This window comes from Bison bison, unplaced genomic scaffold (genome assembly GCF_000754665.1).
Source record: "Bison bison bison isolate TAMUID 2011002044 unplaced genomic scaffold, Bison_UMD1.0 scf7180017864353, whole genome shotgun sequence".
Lineage (NCBI taxonomy): Eukaryota > Metazoa > Chordata > Mammalia > Artiodactyla > Bovidae > Bison > Bison bison.
The window spans coordinates 3,394,245-3,411,744 of NW_011494925.1; the positions used below are offsets into that span (position 1 = coordinate 3,394,245).

Here is a 17,500-nt window from a genome sequence, read left to right on the forward strand (position 1 = left end):
GGCACAGGTTCGGGAGAGGGTGTTGCGTTGCCGGGGTCCGGGGTGGAGCCCCTCTCGAGTGGCCGTGATGGCAGCCCGGGTCTTCCCGGTCACCCGAGCCCGGGTGAAATGGCCGCTGAGAAGGAGCCTGCTCAGGAGACCACAGCGTTCCTCGATCTTGGAGGGGAGCCGCCGTCGCCCCCCAAAGAGATGCACGGGAGCGGTGCCCTCGGGGGCCCGTGTGCCTGCTCGCCTGTCTCCTGCCCGCACGTGGAGAAGCACGCCGCGCGCCCCTCACCGCGGCCAGAGGACCAGGCCTGTGGCCCCGCGGCCGACGGTGGCCTGGCCTTCCCCGGGCACACCGGGCAGGCACGCGGCCCGCCGAGGGCCTTCTCCTGTGAGCTCTGCGGCTTTCAGTGTGCCGAGGAGAACCTGCTGAACGCACACTGTCTCGGCAAAACACATCTCCGGCGGCAGAACCTCGCTGCCCGTGGAGGGTTCGTACAGATCTTAACCAAACAGCCTTTGCCCAAGAAGCCGAGTCCCGTGGGAGCAAAGGCTGGCCGCACAAAGCCGAGAGCATCTAGGCCGGTAGCCAGGAACGGCGACTCAAAAGCGTTGCGGAGCGTTGGAGCGGGCACATTCAGAGATTTCAGAGGAAGCTTTTCTAAACAAAGTGGGCACGGCAGCGAGCTGCTGGTTGAAATGAGGCCGTCCAGGAACACCTCTCCAGAGAAAATGGAGGTCGTTGAAGAAAATGTAACCTCCCACGATGCAGCCGGGAATCCCGAGAACCAGAGCAGAAAGCTGGGCATGGCTGTCACCTCCGAGAGGCTCCTAGATAGGCTGGAGTCCAGCAGAAACACGGCCCAGGCAGCCCCCGGCCTCAGCACAGCCTCAAGACCCAGGGCCGAGCGTGGCTTCCTTGTGCTGGGCAGCGGCTTCCGACGGCGTGCTGGCGCCTTCGCTTTGAAGGCCCAGGTGAAGAAGAGGTGCGGGCTCCTAGGAGTTAGTAAGAGGGGCGCTAACGAAGTGCAGAGGCTGTATTCGAAGCACTTGAGGGCACCAATAAAAATGAGTGACGCGGAGTCGGCACCTCTGCACGGGGACCCGCGCCTGACACCCCCAGAGACCCAGGCCCCAAAGCAGGACAGGACAAACGCGCATCTCCCTGGCTCCTCCGACTCTATGGCGAGGAGGCCAGCTCCCGACCACCAGGTGGCCTGCACTTGTTCGGCCTGTGGTCACACAGCCACAAGCAGGGCGGAGCTGGAGATCCACGTGACAAGGTGCCATGCGGGCGAGTTGCGGTTTCACTGCCAGACGTGTGGCTTCTCTAGCACATCCAGGAGGGACGTGGAGGAGCATGCGCACAGCCACCAGCATCAGCAGACCGCCTCCGGCCTGCGTTGCCAATGTTGTTTGTTTACTTCCCCAAACGAGGTGGACCTGAGGAACCACATGAAGGAGAAGCACAGTATGGGTTTCCTCTGCCCGCCCTGTCATCTGTTCTTCTCCTCCGAGAAAGACATGGAGGAACACAGAGCAACTGAGAAGCACATTCACTTGTTGGGTCAGACAAAGTCTTCTCAGTCATTTAATGGTGATTCAGCTTTACAGACGTTCCGCTTAAGTACTTTAGAATCAGAAAACGCAAAAGTTTCTGTGAGTGAGGCCGGAAAATCAGCTCAGGAAGAGCCAGCTAAGTCCAGGGTAAGCCACGGAAATGAAGCGAGGCATTCGAGTAAGCCTCAGTTTCAGTGCAAGAAGTGTTTTTACAAAACAAGATCTTCCACTGTTCTCACGAGACACATAAAGCTCCGCCACGGTCAAGACTATCACTTTCTTTGTAAAGCGTGTAATCTTTATTCCCTGAGCAAAGAAGGAATGGAGAAACACATCAAGAGAAGCAAACATCTTGAAAATGCTAAGAAAAATAACATTGGCCTAAGCTTTGAGGAATGTATTGAAAGGGTCTGCATAGGTGCAAATGACAAGAAAGAAGAGCTTACCGTCCCCGGGAATGGCAGGACAGAAGGCCACGGAGAAGGTGTGCAGATCCAGGAGCAGTCCTGTCTCGACCAGAGCATCCTGCCTCCCCAGGAACTGTCATTGTCCAGTGTCATTACCAAAGAGGGTGAATTAGCTCCACCCCCGACTCCAAAGAGGGGGCGACCTAAAGGCAACATCTCTCGGACCTGTTCACATTGTGGTCTCCTGGCCTCCAGTATCACGAACTTGACTGTGCACATTCGACGAAAACACAGTCACCAGTATAGTTATTTATGCAAAGTCTGTAAGTATTACACCGTAACCAAGGGAGACATGGAACGTCATTGTGCCACCAAGAAGCATAAAGGACGTGTAGAAATTGAAGCGAGTGGAAAACAGAATTCCGATATCGTTGTTGGCCCTGAAGGCGGTAACCTTGATGCCAGTAGGAAGAACACCAGCGTGGCAGATGAGCCTGCCAACCCTCCAGTGGAAGCAGACACCTCCGTTTCAGAACAGCCACCACTCGAGCAAGGGAGTCCAGTGGAAGTGGAAGTTGAGAACGTGTTTCACCCTGAAGATAGGGAGACTGGCAGTCACCTTATTGAGAAAAAGGAGCAAACCTCTGTGGATCCAGAGGACCTTCAGGGTGACACATGCCCCCAGAAAGACGATGCGAGTACAGATGAAAACAGATGTACGCACTGTGAGTTTAAGGCACACTCTTCCACCTCTCTGGAGCTGCACGTAAAACGGAAACATACAAGAGAGTTTGCCTTTTATTGCATGGCATGTGATTACTATGCTGTGACTCGACGGGAGATGACCAGGCATGCGGCAACAGAAAAACACAAGATGAAAAGGCAGTCTTACCTGAACTCTACTAACGTACAAGCCAGTTCTTCAGAAGTGTCCAAAACCATAATTATTCCCCAAGGGCAGCAGCAACAGAATTCTGAGGAATTTCAGATTATTTCAGACCAACCCTCTGAAACTCTCAAATCTAGAAATGCTGCTGATTGCTCTATTTTGGATGAGAACACCAGTTTAGATATGTCCAAGGTATTCTGTGCTTCTGACTCCGTAGAAACTGAGACTGAGGAAGACTCTAACCTCAGTGAAGATCATTCCTTTTGTGAAACTTTCCAGCAGCCCCTTGCCAAGGACAAAGTTATAAAACCGGAGGAGATGGTGCCCCTTAGTATTTCTTCTAATTGTGGCTCCCCAAGCAAATTTCAGAATGAAAACTCAGGAAGCTCAGCTTTGAATCATGAGACAGCAAAGAAAAGGCACAGTATGTTGAATGACATCAGTAGTCCAAACACACATGGCGAGAGTGATGGAGGAAACGCAGAGGACAAAGCTGATAAAGTCCTTGGCAAACGTGGGTGTCTCAGAGCTGTAGATGGAGAGCATCCAGCCAAGAGTGCCATGCTGACAGCTCCCAGAGATCTGCTGAACCTGGGGAGCAGTGATCAGGACAGAGCTGGAAGCATGCAGAGTTCAGGGGACTTGAAAGATGTTCCGGAAGATCCCGTTCTGGAGAGTAAGGAGATTCTGATGAATTCCCGACATGAAACCAAAGTGATTTTGGAAGAGGATGGTCCACCTTCTGACAGCACCATTGACAACAATGATGTTTATGAAACTATAATCAGTATTGATGATAAAGGGCAGGCCGTGTACAGTTTCGGCCGATTTGATTCTTCCATAATAAGGATCAAGAACCCCGAAGATGGGGAACTCTTCGACCAGTCTCAAGAGGGGCTTGTGGCAGCCGGAGTGAGGATGAGTGAACTGCCCTTGAAGGACTGTGCTCAAGGTGTGAAAAAGAAGAAAGCGGACAGTAGTTCCTTTGCGGAGTCCACCCGGATTCGCTGTGATGACTGTGGCTTCTTGGCGGACGGTCTGAGTGGCCTGAATGTGCACATAGCCATGAAGCACCCGACGAAGGAGAAACACTTCCACTGTCTGCTGTGCGGCAAGTCCTTCTACACGGAGAGCAACCTCCACCAGCACCTGGCCAGCGCTGGCCACATGCGGAACGAGCAGGCCAGCGTGGAGGAGCTGCCCGAGGGTGGCGCCACCTTCAAGTGCGTCAAGTGCACGGAGCCCTTTGACTCCGAGCAGAATTTGTTCCTGCACATCAAAGGGCAGCACGAGGAGCTGCTCCGAGAGGTGAACAAGTACATCGTGGAGGACACCGAGCAGATCAACCGAGAGAGGGAGGAGAACCAGGGCAACGTGTGCAAGTACTGCGGGAAGATGTGTCGCAGTAGCAACTCGATGGCGTTCCTGGCGCACATTCGCACGCACACAGGTAGGTCCATGCGACCTCTTTACCCACCAGGGCTGGGGCGTGCTCGAGTGGGGACCTGGGTTGCCCCCGAACGTCGAGTCCTTACAGCCCCTGCCTGGCAGCCCCCACCCAGCTAACCTCCTGCTGCCCCCTGGCCCTGGCTCTGCTCTTGGTTGACACTCAACGTATCTCCAGGTTATTAACTGAGCCTTAGTGATTCCAGAGGCAGGCTGTTTGGCAGATTTCTTTGACCAGAAAGCCTCGTCTTTCTGATGCCTTTGTTATATTCTTGCCTCTCACAGCCTTTCAGTTGTCTCTAAGTCCTTTAAGTGTTTGGTTCTCCAGGGTGTCTGTTAAGTGGCACTTTGGGTTTCAGAGGACCTATTAAATGGCTTTTGAAGAATGAAGTATGAATATTTCCTTACAGTTTTAGGGATTTAGGTGTATCCAATGCCAGATAGTTTATATCCCAAAGTGTAACTCCCAGGCAACAGGATTCTGCTCTCAAAGATCAAAATTAGTCAACACTTTTCAAAGTTAATATGTCCTGGGGATTTGGTTTTCATGGAGGTAGCACTTGATTTAGTTTCTGTGCTGTCACATGGAGTGTTCCATTTTAATGTTCAATTTTTAGGTAGTTTTCTTTTTGAAACTTTTTTTTTTCTGGAAAATACATAAGCCACTATTCTAAATTTATGTAAAAATTCACTGCACTGTTTCTATAAACCTGCCATACATTCTTTATTTTAAATAGACAGCTTTTCTAAATCATTGTGCTCTGCTTAGACAAGTTCTGTCTCCATGGTTGAATTTATGAGTGGATTTGAATAATAAATTCACATTTCAATGAACATATTTTCATTAAAACTGTAAGGTTTATTTTACTGTACTTTTAAATAATGGCTTATTATTAAAGCTATACTTTAGATTCATGCAGTTTTTGAAACTTAGTGCACGGTTATAAGGAGGCAGACAAAAGAGTATGAAACATTGTTAGTAGTTGAGGGTGATTAAAGATAGATAAAAGTTTTTCATTGACAAAAGTAACAGGGCCACTAGCAGAAGATTGATCTAGGTAAATATACACATTGTACTCTGGATCTCAGCTCTTCTCAGGCAGTAGAACCACTGCTGGGGAATAAGTTCAAATGCAGTTATTTGTTGGCATCATTATCGTCTCTGCTGGTATCGTGTTATTGCTCGGTTCCTGAAATGATATGGTTTTTAGAAACTAGGCTCGTTCACATGTGGAGAAAGTAGGTACTTTCTTAGCATGCCCTCTTCAGGCAGATAAAACTGAGTAGAAGTAAGAGGAAGGTGCTAATGGAGCTCTTTTTAGAATTCTTTATGCAACTGTCTGGTCAAGACATGTTGCTCATAATTGATGTGTCCATTACTTGAATTCTCTTGTAATTATAGTCAATAAGTCTTGTAAATGTGTTAAAGCTCACTAAAAGCATACAAATTCAAGAACAGAGTAAGGCTAATAATTTAAAATAATCAATGTAGGCATTTCAGCACTTAATTTCCCTTGTGTGTTGATAGCTGATCATTCTTAATCCATTAAGATTTATTTAGTCGTTTACAATGCAAAATAGGTTTGCACTGGTCACTTGTGCCATTTGAAAATGTCCACCAGGTTAAGTGCAGAATGTAGTCCATTAGTCTTCCTTGACTATATGTATTAATTGCATTTAAAATCAAGTTAATGTGGATGTGAAAGTGAGGTAACTATCAATATGTGACAAAGTAACCCTACTTATATAAGTTACATCATTGATTGTAACATTTAGTAAAAGTTAGCATACTTTTTAACAACTGGTGTTGGGCTTATCAGCAGGAACATTTTTATTGTGTTCTGAGGCACCAAAAAAAGCTGTGTTTCTGAGTACCCAATGTCAACCCGCATTTCAGTTTTGCGTGTTTTTTTGGGAGGAGGTTGCTCTCCAGGTTTTAATCCAACTTTTTCCCCCACCTTGGGGCATTTTAGTGTGAATTGCCTCTCTGATTCTTTGCTTATATCCATGAGATAGTCATTGAAGGATGGTTATTAATGGCTGACTGGAAGAGGGCTTATTCTTCCAATCGCTGTTTTCATATTTTGTGATTTACTATATGTTTTATGTAACCTTTTCTTCCTACCCTTAAGACGATAAAAGCAGCACTAGAAGAAATAAATGAGTTTTGGTCATCAAGGACTGTGGGGAAAGCCTCCCGACGCTTGCTGGTGTGCAGTCGTCGGCACAGCAAAGGAGGAGTGTCTCCTTGGCCTCTCAGGGTGAACTGGGGAGAGTGGGTCGCTTTGTTCCCACCCTGTCCGGGCAGCGGGGCTTTAGTTCCGCTCATCAGGCCCGAAGACTGTCTGAAGCCCATGCTTTCTGTTCTGAGCCGCTCTCGGGTGCCGTTGGCACAGTCTTCATATGGGAAGACAGGGAGCGGGTGGCTTCACTGGAAGGTTCTCACGTCAGGGCTGGTGCGCCGGTGTGGCAGCCGGGTCAGCGTGGGCAGAGCAGCTTAGGGGGACTCCGCCTGTGCACGGCCAGCGCAGGGCGCCGGGGCGTGGGTCTGCTCAGGGCTTCACGTCCGGGCTCTGCGTGGCGGCGGCGCTCAGTGTTTTGTTGATGGAGAAATAAGCAGGTGGATGGGTGAAGTGTTCGGTGTCGGGAAGGTTGTGGAGTGGAGAAGCTTTAGGTGATGGGTTGAATCCATCTTCCTTGACTCTCTGACCTAGTCTTTCTGTGATTTTTCAAGTGTCACGTCAGCGTGTACATAGGGGTTGACCGTGACTGAAGTTGAGGGAGGCCAGTGCAGGCCTGAGGAGAAGCTTAAAGTCTTTGGAATTCTGTAGGTAAAATTGTAAGAAGGTGCCAGAAGGCTAGAGACCCTCTTCATTTATCCCTTTCAGCAAACCTCACAGACCAAATTAAAAAAAATAAAGCCAAAAACAAAAACCAAGGAATGGGATGGTTTAATAATAAATAATAATTTACTTATTTCTAATAAATATGTATTTAATAATCTCAGTATGCCTAAAGTGTGATAGTGAAAGTGTTAGTCACTCAGTTGTGTCTGACTCTTTGGGACCCCATGGACTGCAGTCAACCAGGCTGCTCTATCCGTGGGATTCTCCAGGCATGAATACCGGAGTGGGTTGCCATTTTCTCCTCCAGGGGATCTTCCCAACCCAGGGGTTGAACCTGGGTCTCTTGCATTGCAGGCAGATTTTTAATTGTCTTCCCCAGGGAACCCTAAGGCAAATTTAAAAATATGAGGTTTTACAAATTTTGCCTGATAAATAGTATGCCTGGATTCATGTTGGGATGGTCCTGGCAAGTTTAAAAATGGAAACACCATCAGTTAGGAAAAAAGTGGGGACATTTCTTGTTTTCTTGTACAGGAAATGTGACCTCTAGTCTCCAGTATTAGAATTTTCATGGCACAGAAAGGAGATGTTAATACATCTCTTCTGTGCATAAGATACAAAAAGTACTCAGGGCCTCCGTGATTTCTGCATGGAAACAGTCAGCAAGGTGACTTACGTAGGTGTTGTCAGCGCACCAGCAGTGATGGCTGAAGCCCGAAGGAGCGGCAGCCTCTACCAGGGAGCCCTGTGCCTTAGGTTGCAGGCCCCTGGGCTCCATGTCTGGACTCCTGGGGTGGAACTAGAGGGCCTGAATCACAAGATACTTTGAATCCTTTCACCAAAATTGTAACACACATGTTGAGAGAGCTTTATCTTTTTGTTTAGAGCCCTGGTGTTCTTGTTGATTAATAATTTCCTAATTACCTTATCTTTAATGCAGTGTAATTTAAAGTGCAGGTAATTGATTCTTCTCACTCTATTCTTTCACAAGCCCCTTTATAGAATTCCCTGTCGAGATGAAATGTTTCCAAGTAGTGATAGGCTTAGTTTCTTCAGAATCATTTAAATAAACTGTAGTTTCTAATGTGACTGATAGAATGGGATTGCTGTAAGCTGCAGTCTCAACCTGCTTTTGACATTTAAACATATAAAGCTGACTAGATATAACCATTCAGGTGCTAAATATATTTTACATCTACTTCTCAGAGTAGAAATGGAAGTATTAAGAGATCTGGCTTCATTGTCATTGAACTGTGAAATATTCAACCTTGTCTGCCTGTGCTTAGTACTGTTGACTTTTTTATTTCTGTTAGAAGATTAAAATTAAATGCTTCACTTTTTTTGTCAGCTTTTGGGAATTAAATTGAAATTTAAGACTCTAAAATTTTTTACTGAGTGCTTCAGTTTCAACAAAGTATTCTGGGAGGATTTCTTTTCCCAAGGGCATTGCACCAACTTCCATTGATCAAAAATGATTTATTGCATTTTTTTATTTGAGCTCTTTTTGTGTATTAAAGTCCACATATTTCACATTCTGTCTGACTATATTAGAAGAGGTACTTCACCAAGTAGGTACTATATATGCTATGAAAAATTTGGAAACATTGTAACAGTTTTAAACTGATTTTTAAAAACATGATTTTGATTTATTTGAGGATTTAAAGGTTAGAATTAGAAAATGGTATATTCATGTTACACTTTGAGAGTGTTGCTTCTTGTTAATATGGGTACTGATAATCTATTAGTACCTATTTGCCAGGTAGAATCTACCTCTTACTGACAATAAGTTTGTGGACTCTGAAATAATTTTGTCTCCTCATGTTTGAGTATAGATTAATCTTATTTCTTTAGGAAATTAAAAAAAAAAGTTGATACTGTGTTGAAATTTTTTGTTGAAATACTTGAAGTCAATAATAGCCAGAATGTCAGTTCTTCTGATTTGCTGAATCATCACAGAGTTTTGGCTCTAAAATGATCATAAAAGCAAATAATTTATTCACTGTATATTCTTATACTGTGTGCTATTAAAAGTAATATAGGGAATAATTTGGGATAAATGTCAGGAAAAAAGTCTGAAATATCATTATTAATGTGAATAAATTCAAAGCTGTAGAAATATGAAGGAACCAGGATGTGGCCACTGAGAAATTTATTTGATAATAAATATATTTTAAAAAGTATCAGCTACTCTATAAGCATTTATGTTTTAAAAATGTTCCATTTAAAATGTTGAGTGACTTTAAAAGCTATTCTTATGAATTGTAAGAAAAATATTTGAAATTATTTAGCTCATCTTATCTGTTAATACGTAGTACTGCTCAAGTGTATCACTTTTGACTTTAAATTTTAGAAATGTTGAAAGTTAAAAATACTCATTGAAACATTTTAAAGTCTTATTAATGGAATAATTATGAAATGCATGTCTGTTCAAGTTAGAAAGGAATGCAAGTGTTCCGTTTTGGGGACAGAAAATTGTAGTTAGACTATAAGTAAGATTTAAGATCTAGGCCTCTTTTAAAACTATCAGTAATGTATTATTCAAATTCAAATCATATTTTATGTTAAATTTACTTAGGATCAAAACCATTCAAGTGCAAGATATGCCATTTTGCAACAGCTCAGCTTGGCGATGCCAGAAACCATGTCAAAAGGCACCTTGGGATGAGGGAATACAAGTGTCACGTCTGTGGGTGAGTAAATTGAAACCATCTCTACCGTGGTGAACCAGGAAGCACGTGCGGGGTATCCATTGTTTCAGGATTCAAAACTGATATGAGTAAGAGTGGCTAGAATTATGCATGCGTATCCTCCTTTCCATTGTTATGGTAAATTCCTTAAACATAGTTATGACATTCTTCTCCCACTTCTAATCCTGTGCTGAAGATGAGCAATTTTATGGGCTACAAGGTCAATTTGAACCTGTAATCTGTAAATTGACTAAATTATAGGATGTTCATTCACATTGCCAGAGAGAACTGTAAATTCCATTTAAAGACATAAAAAAATACATAATACAGCTTTAGGAGTGTATGTGTATGTTTTTCTCTTTTCCTATACTGCTCTAATTTTAATCGCATTAATGGTTCTTTGGATCCATTGGACATATTCTATAAGGAAAAAAGCAGAAAAAGATTTCATTTCAGAGACCTGATTATTGAGGCTTAAAAAACCAGTGTATAAAGTATGTTTTTGTGTCACTTTATTTCAAAAGTTGTTTTCCTGTTTTAGTTAATGGCTCTTTCCTCTAAAGAATCATTCACAATGTTTAATTGTCACTCAAATGTCTTACATTTAATAGGAAGCACTGAGATGCCTTAATGTAAAACTTAATTAATTTAGCAGAAATGTTTAAAAGGCTTTAAAATGCCATGACATCTATGGTATATCATAGGACATTCAGAGCTGGGTTTTTAATACCTTACTTCTGATTATAAGTATATTTTAATGTTATTATGCTAGAGAAATGAATTAATAAGTGCATCATATAAAAACACTTTATGTGAAACCTGAGAAACCTGCAGTTCTTATGGTTGGTTCACAAAACACTTCAGATTCAATTAAATTATGCGACGTGCACATGTTATATTAGGTTTCTTTTTTCAGTGAAAGATTCTTCTGGTTAGCACTACTGTATAAATACCTTTTAAGTCACAAACAGCTTCTGTTTTTTAATGGACTGTGCATTTCATCCTAGGATGCAGCTGCATTTTTTGACCCTTGAGATAGTTTTTACAAATAACTTTGCAAGCAGTTTTATTAACCATGGTCTGTGATTTATTCATTGGCAGAATTGATGGTTCAGTGACTTGGAGCTAAAGTAAATGAAGATGAACCTTTGCCCTGAAGCCCCCTGAAGATCAGTGGGAGAATGAGTTTTGTTGCTACTGATTTTAGCTGCAAGGGTCGAGTGCCAAATGGTGCATTTTAATTGCTCCAGGTCTTGGAATTTTAAAAGATATCTCATTTCTGTTTTTACCATGTGAATTATAGCAAGGAGGAAGGCCCAGACTGTGGTGAAGATTTGCTATAAGTTGGCAAAAACAAAACAAAACAAAACAGTTCCTTCCTCATTTCTGGGAAATAAGTAAACAGTTTTTGCATACTATATTATTAGAAACCTGATTCCATTCCTTTTTTATTTGTGTTACCAAGACCTGGGAAGAGAAGGAGAGACTTTCAGAGAGCAGTTTCCGACACACGTGGTGTCAGAAAGAAACCTGACCGGTTGGCTCTGGGTGTGTGATTTGAGCACTGCGCTCTTGCTTAGCTCATTGCTCACAATGTACGACTGACGTGTTGCACTGTGGTTTATGCAGTGATTCCCAAGTAGATTCCCGAGTAGAGTTGTAAGTACATGTAGGTATGTTGAGTTTTATGCTGCTGTCATAGAGGTCTACATGTGTATGTGTGCATGTGGAAAACGCAATCTAGATTCCCAAACTGTATCTCTTAGAATTACAGTAGTTGTTGAATTTTATTTGACCAAGAAATAATAATTCTTAATTTGTTTAGGTAAAATTTGACTTAAAAGTCACATAACAATAATTTGTACAGGGGAGATATTTTTACAGTGAAGCTAAAAGTTATGAAGAATTTCGGTAAACTGAAGAATGCCTATTGAGGCTGTGTAGTTGACACACAATAGTAGTGAGTGAAATACCCTTCAGTGCTGAAGACAAAGTGCCATAGGTTGTTCTGTGTTTCATGTGTTTCAAAGGGACAGAGCAGTATGCACGTTAAAAACTGAGGTAAAAAACGTGAACAGAATGAGAACTGGCTATCAGGGTCGTGGCAGTAGGGAGCACTGGTACATTCACATCACTGACAATGTCGATTCATTATCATTGATGGCTAAATAATCTTAGAAATGCTCGGTGGGCCCATCCGTTCCTGAACATAAGCAGCTCATGCTGCATTTCTTCATTAGCTTTAATTGCTATCAATTTTACCTTTTAAAAAATCATGCTTTCAAAGGTGAAGTGATCTTTCAGGAACATTAGCTCTAATTTTGTCACAAACAGAAGGCCCTGCCCTGTGTCTTCTTTTCCTCAGTAGTTAGCATCTTAGTGTCTGTTTTAAAATTTTAGTCATAATCCTTTCACCGTTTGAGTTGTAAGAAAGAAACGGGTTTTCAAACAGTTCTGATAGAGTTATAATATATGAAAACAGTGGAGCAGGCACACTTTTACAGTGAAATTATTACTCACATTGTTGTACTATTTTTCCTTAGTAACCTCTTGAAAAAACCTGATATTTTATGGTGAAATTGATGAAAACAACAAATGGTGCATTTTGTTGAATTGAGCTGAGAATTAATATATGTTTATTTATGTGATTTTTTTCATATCTTTATTTAAGAAGCTTTTGGATGCTCAGCAAATATGTATCATATATATATATATTTACTAAGACTTAATTTAAGGGTTGTGCATTAGCTATTCCCTTAATAAAGACTTCCTTTTAAACTTTTAATTTCCACTGTTTGAACCTACACTCATCTTTGAATTTTTAAGCTCAATTTTAACATCTCTCTCCCCTTCATTGGCAAATCTTAGCTACAGCTTATCGTGGACTTAAGTTATTTGACAGAAGAAGCTGAATGGATGAGATGTCTAATTTCTAATGCTGGCTAGGATTCAGAGCTCAGGATTTAAGTTTTGTTGACCCATGGTTTACATGCTTATGTCGGGGTATAGGTTTCAAAATGTATTGCTCTGAACTTCCTGTTTTAAGAACATGTTATAGATAACTCATTTAAAAGCCTTTCACTCTATTTTCACTGTTAGGAGGAGCAGTTTTTGAATTACAGTTTCTTAATGTTTTTCTTACTTCTGAGCATGACCTCAAGAGGAATTTTATAGAATTTAGGTGAATTTTATAAATGATGGATAGTTAAAATGAAAATGTGCCCCAGGTTGGACATAGGGCTTAGTGGGGGAGGAAATAAAAAAATAATAGAAAGCACCTTACATGTTGGGAACATATGTTTAAAAATAGGTAGACACATTTTTACTAAGTCCATGATCTTTACCTTTGTTATTTTTTAGTAGTCAAGAGCTTAAAATCTCGGTGGCTTAAGAGCATCATTATGGAAACCATGTTTTGTTACATTCATTTAAATTTATTTTGATAATCTTTTTCTCCATGTTTGTACACACATACAGGCACACACACGTGTATATATCATACTCTCAAGTATAAATAGTATTTATGGAGTGCTGTGGTTTAGGGTATACTTAATTAACATCCATTTCATTTGTTGAGTCCAGTTTCATGAGATTGCTCATCTCATATTTATTACTCCCATTGTACAGATGGCAGACTTGAGAGTTAAAGTATTTTTAGTGGTAGAGGTAAATTATGTGGTAGTAATGGTAGATCCCTGTTTCCTTCCTTTTAGCTGTGCCTTTTCTTTATTTCTTTGCTTTTGTGATATCTGTTGTTTTGGTTACTAATTTTAATTTGTACTTATTTTTTTCTCCCTAGGTTGTTTTCTCTAGCGTGTGATAACTGTACTTGCTTCCTTCCAGCCCCTAGCCGCTTTTGTTTTCTGCTTTTCTCAGACTTACATTATTTTAAAAAATTGCTTGCACTGTGTTTAACTTTAACATTCTTGTATTCAGTCTCTTTCTCTTTCTTTTTTCTGGTCTCTCTCTGTTTCACTTTTCTCATATTAAAAAGTTGTTTTAAATAATTTTATTTTTCCTCGTTGTTCTTTATGTGTTGATTCATTGCGCATGAGTGGTTACGAATTGAACATGTTAGTATGACAGAAATAATGCCTAAAAGAGTGAAGATTTTATTGTCTTTCCATTAGAATGAGAGGGGTAAAATTGATCATCTTGGGTTTTTGTTTTTCCTTACTAGTTACTACAAAAAAGAGTTACTAGAAAATTAGCAAGTGGCCTGTGATTTCAGGAAACCTGGGAGATGAAGCCTAACTTTTTATGCCATTATTCACAAAGACCCCAGTATCCATGATTTAGGGATTATGTAATTTTCTGACTGCGTTCCCTGTATCTAGTCTTGAATCTTGTATATGGAGTTAAACAGTTGAGTAGTACTTACCTAGTCAGGAGGGAATAAGAGCATTTACGGAATCTGTCATCTCTGGTTCATGGAAAGATTATAGACATTTTCTATTGTATATTAATGTGCTTATGAACTGTTTATTCTCAGTTGGCTTAAGAAGCCTTAAATAGAAAGTTACTAATGCAGTAAAACTCCTTTTTTTGTGTGTGTGTGTGTGGCATTACCTAGTTTTTGTGCATTAGAAGGGATCTCTATGTAGATGATTATAATGTCACTTTCTGACCTTTGCAGCTTGAATAATTGTAAATCATTGCTTCATAGCGTGTCAGAGAATGTCTGTACTAGGCAATTAAATGGCAGAATATAATAGACCAAATTATTGCCTGTCATGTTTTCAACAACACAGTTAGTATTTGAGTTACACTTAATCATTACGTGCATTAGCAACTTCATTGGAATCCAGCTTCAGGCTGAGCATGAAGTACATTACATTATTTAAACCTCTAATGGTACAAGTCATTTATTTGTGTTGAAGTGTACAACATGCAGAGTTTCATAAAGCAAGGAACACTTGAGAGCTTAATTTATCCAAATCAAAGTCTAAATGCAGATAAACACAAGTGGCAAAAATTAGTAATTTTTATAGGCTGGAAATATTTAAAAATACATGGTTGTGGGTAATTGTAGGCAGCAGGAATAAATTAAAATCACTATTTTTAGTCTGCCTTGAGAACTAAAGCTGTGTATACCTAAATCATTAAAAGCACCATGGAATTGCATTTTTAGCTGAACAATTAATTACAGCCATCATATCTACAGATGTATCCAAAGAAAATAAGCTTTTCGTTTGGCTGATTGTTTTGGTTAAAGAGATATAGAAAAAAGAGACAGAAAAGCTTTGTTTTATATTGTGTCACACATTATGCTTATAACAACATGAAGGGTAGCATCTCTCAGTTTTGTAAAAATCAAAATTAACATTCAAGTACTCTTATTATTCAGGACACATTACATGTTTTATCTCTATAATACTTTAATGCTTTTTGTTTAATGATATACTTTTGCTTTTAGTTTGAAAAATCTAAAATTCCCATGTAATGCTTATTTTCTCTCTCCCTGTCAGTGAGGAATAACCACATTTACACTAATGGTTAGTGTATTTTTCTGATGCTGAAGTCCTTGAAATACCATTTAAATAGTGAATGGATGTTAGTTTATATTTTTTTTAAACAAATCACCTTTATTTTGAAAATCTAAGAGATACCATAGTAATTATATTAAAATAAATCACACTCTTTCACAGATATGATTATAGGAGATTTTCCAGTGAGCCATTTTGTGAACCCAGGAGAGCATTGAGGGCAAGGTTAGGAAAATGGAGAAGAAGCGGAAGAAACCCTCTCCTGTGTCTCCTCACAAGGAGACGAGAGCTTCTGTGTCAAACCATGTCCTGTGCTCCTCTTTTGTGATAAGTGTTTTCTTGCACTTTTGCCTCAAAGAGTCGGGTCATAGATTTATTCCAAAGCAGTAAGATAGATCAACTCGTAAGAAAATAGCAATAGAATACACATTGTCCTTTGTTGGTGTCATGGTTGAAAACATTGACCTCTGTCTCTAAGGTCTTTTGCAGTGAAGAAGTCTTATCTCAGTGACTTAAGTAATTTTTGCTTTATTTTCATTTTAAAATGTTCCATGGTGACTCTAAAAACCTGTTGTGGAATCAGGGGATTCTTTATTATTTCCCGGGAGTGAAATGCAGGAGGGCAGCTACTCCCCTCGTTTTCTTTGCTTGTCCTGTGCTTTCTTTTTATTATTATTAGCCTGTTTTCTCCCTCCCTCTTCCTGTTCATGTGTTTCTGAAAGTCCTTTGCTTTCCACAGGGCTTTGCCCTTTGATTTGTCCAAGACTGAGAGGCGTTGGAAGTGTAGGTCGGAGGGAAGCACAGTCATGACTGAAGTGCTCGTTCATCTCCTACGGGGCATGTTCTTGAGCATCCTCTTCAGTGGGCTCAGGTGGTGCAAGGGCCCTGTGGTCACGTGCTCCATGTAGGAGACAGACTCGGAGGTGATGTGAGAGCAGGGCATGGTGGTCCACAGCGGAGGGCTGCCTGGCTTTGCTGGGGAGCACCAGCAGAGGCTTCATTCAGAGCACAGGTCTGAGCTTGGTCTTGAAGGATGCAGGGGTATTTATATACAAGGCAAATCTGGACATTTTTTATTAGTGAGAACAAAAGAGCAAAAGTGATGAGGTATGGAATAGCGTGGGATATTAAGAACACTGCAAGAAATTCCTGGAGTTTAAGTGGCTAGATGGGATGAAGCGGGGGATTTTTTTTTTAAGTATTAAATATTTATGGATCATCAGCATGTGCCAGTGCTGTTAGTTTTTAGGGTGAAAAGATCAAAACAATACCTGCTGCAAATGGATGGAGAAAGCTCAAGCAGAGAAATGGCCCAGTCTTTTCTGAATCTTGTTGCTGATTCAGAAGATGTTTCATCCGGTAGGTAGCACTGCTGTGAAGGTGAGTGGGGGCTAGCCAGGGAGCCAGGGGCGGCGCGTCCCATGCAGGGCCTTGGGGATGCTCAGCCAGGGGCACAGCAGGTTCAGGAGCTGCCGGGACCCCAGCTCTGCCCGAGGGGGGATTGCAGAGGACAGGGGACAGGTGGCCAGGGCCAGGTCACAGAGCCGCGCCCTGCCCCTGTGCTGAGTGCTGGCTTTTCCCTCTGCTTTCCATCACTTTTTATTTTTCCCTTGTCTGTCTTCCTACTTTTCTGGACTGTGAAATAGGCAGTGAAAGGAAGAGGCAGAGAACCCAGTAGGCAGTGAATGACTACTTCAGAATCAAGGGGCATAGGTATCAGCCATGGGGAATTATTTTTAAGAGAATTTCATTGTTCATAATTTTAATTAGGAATGCTATTGATTGTGGATAATTGTAATGGACCAGGTTAATACTGGTTCCATATAACTTTATGCAGCATATAGTTCCAACTAATTAGAAGGACACACAGTTACATGGTCATACTGCAGGTGTCCACATGCAACTGGTAATGTTGAAAACACATGTTAGAATTGCATTTGCATACACAGTTCATCTGGCTGGGCAGTGTGCGTTGGACAGGAAACCGTCAATTCAAAAAAAAAGTACACATATACACTGTTGAGTAATGGATTGTATTCTCCTACTTCTTAGTCCTTGGGTGTGTGTGTGATCAGTCGCTTCAGTTGTGTCCGACTCTTTGTGACCCCATGGACTGTAGCCTACCAGGCTTCTCCGTCCATGGGATTTTCCAGGCAAGAGTACCAGAGGGGGTTGCCATTTCCTTCTCCAGGGG

At 41.6% G+C, this 17,500-nt stretch overlaps 1 protein-coding gene across 1 annotated transcript in view; it reads left to right on the plus strand.

Moving 5' to 3' along the window:
* ZNF407 (zinc finger protein 407) overlaps window positions 1–17,500 on the plus strand; it is a 367,533-nt gene that overhangs the window by 508 nt on the left and 349,525 nt on the right. Inside the window, exons 2-3 of the mRNA XM_010855093.1 lie at window positions 8–4,291; window positions 9,709–9,823. Of these exons, the coding sequence (XP_010853395.1) occupies window positions 8–4,291; window positions 9,709–9,823 (4,399 nt within the window). The remainder of the gene's footprint in view (window positions 1–7; window positions 4,292–9,708; window positions 9,824–17,500) is intronic.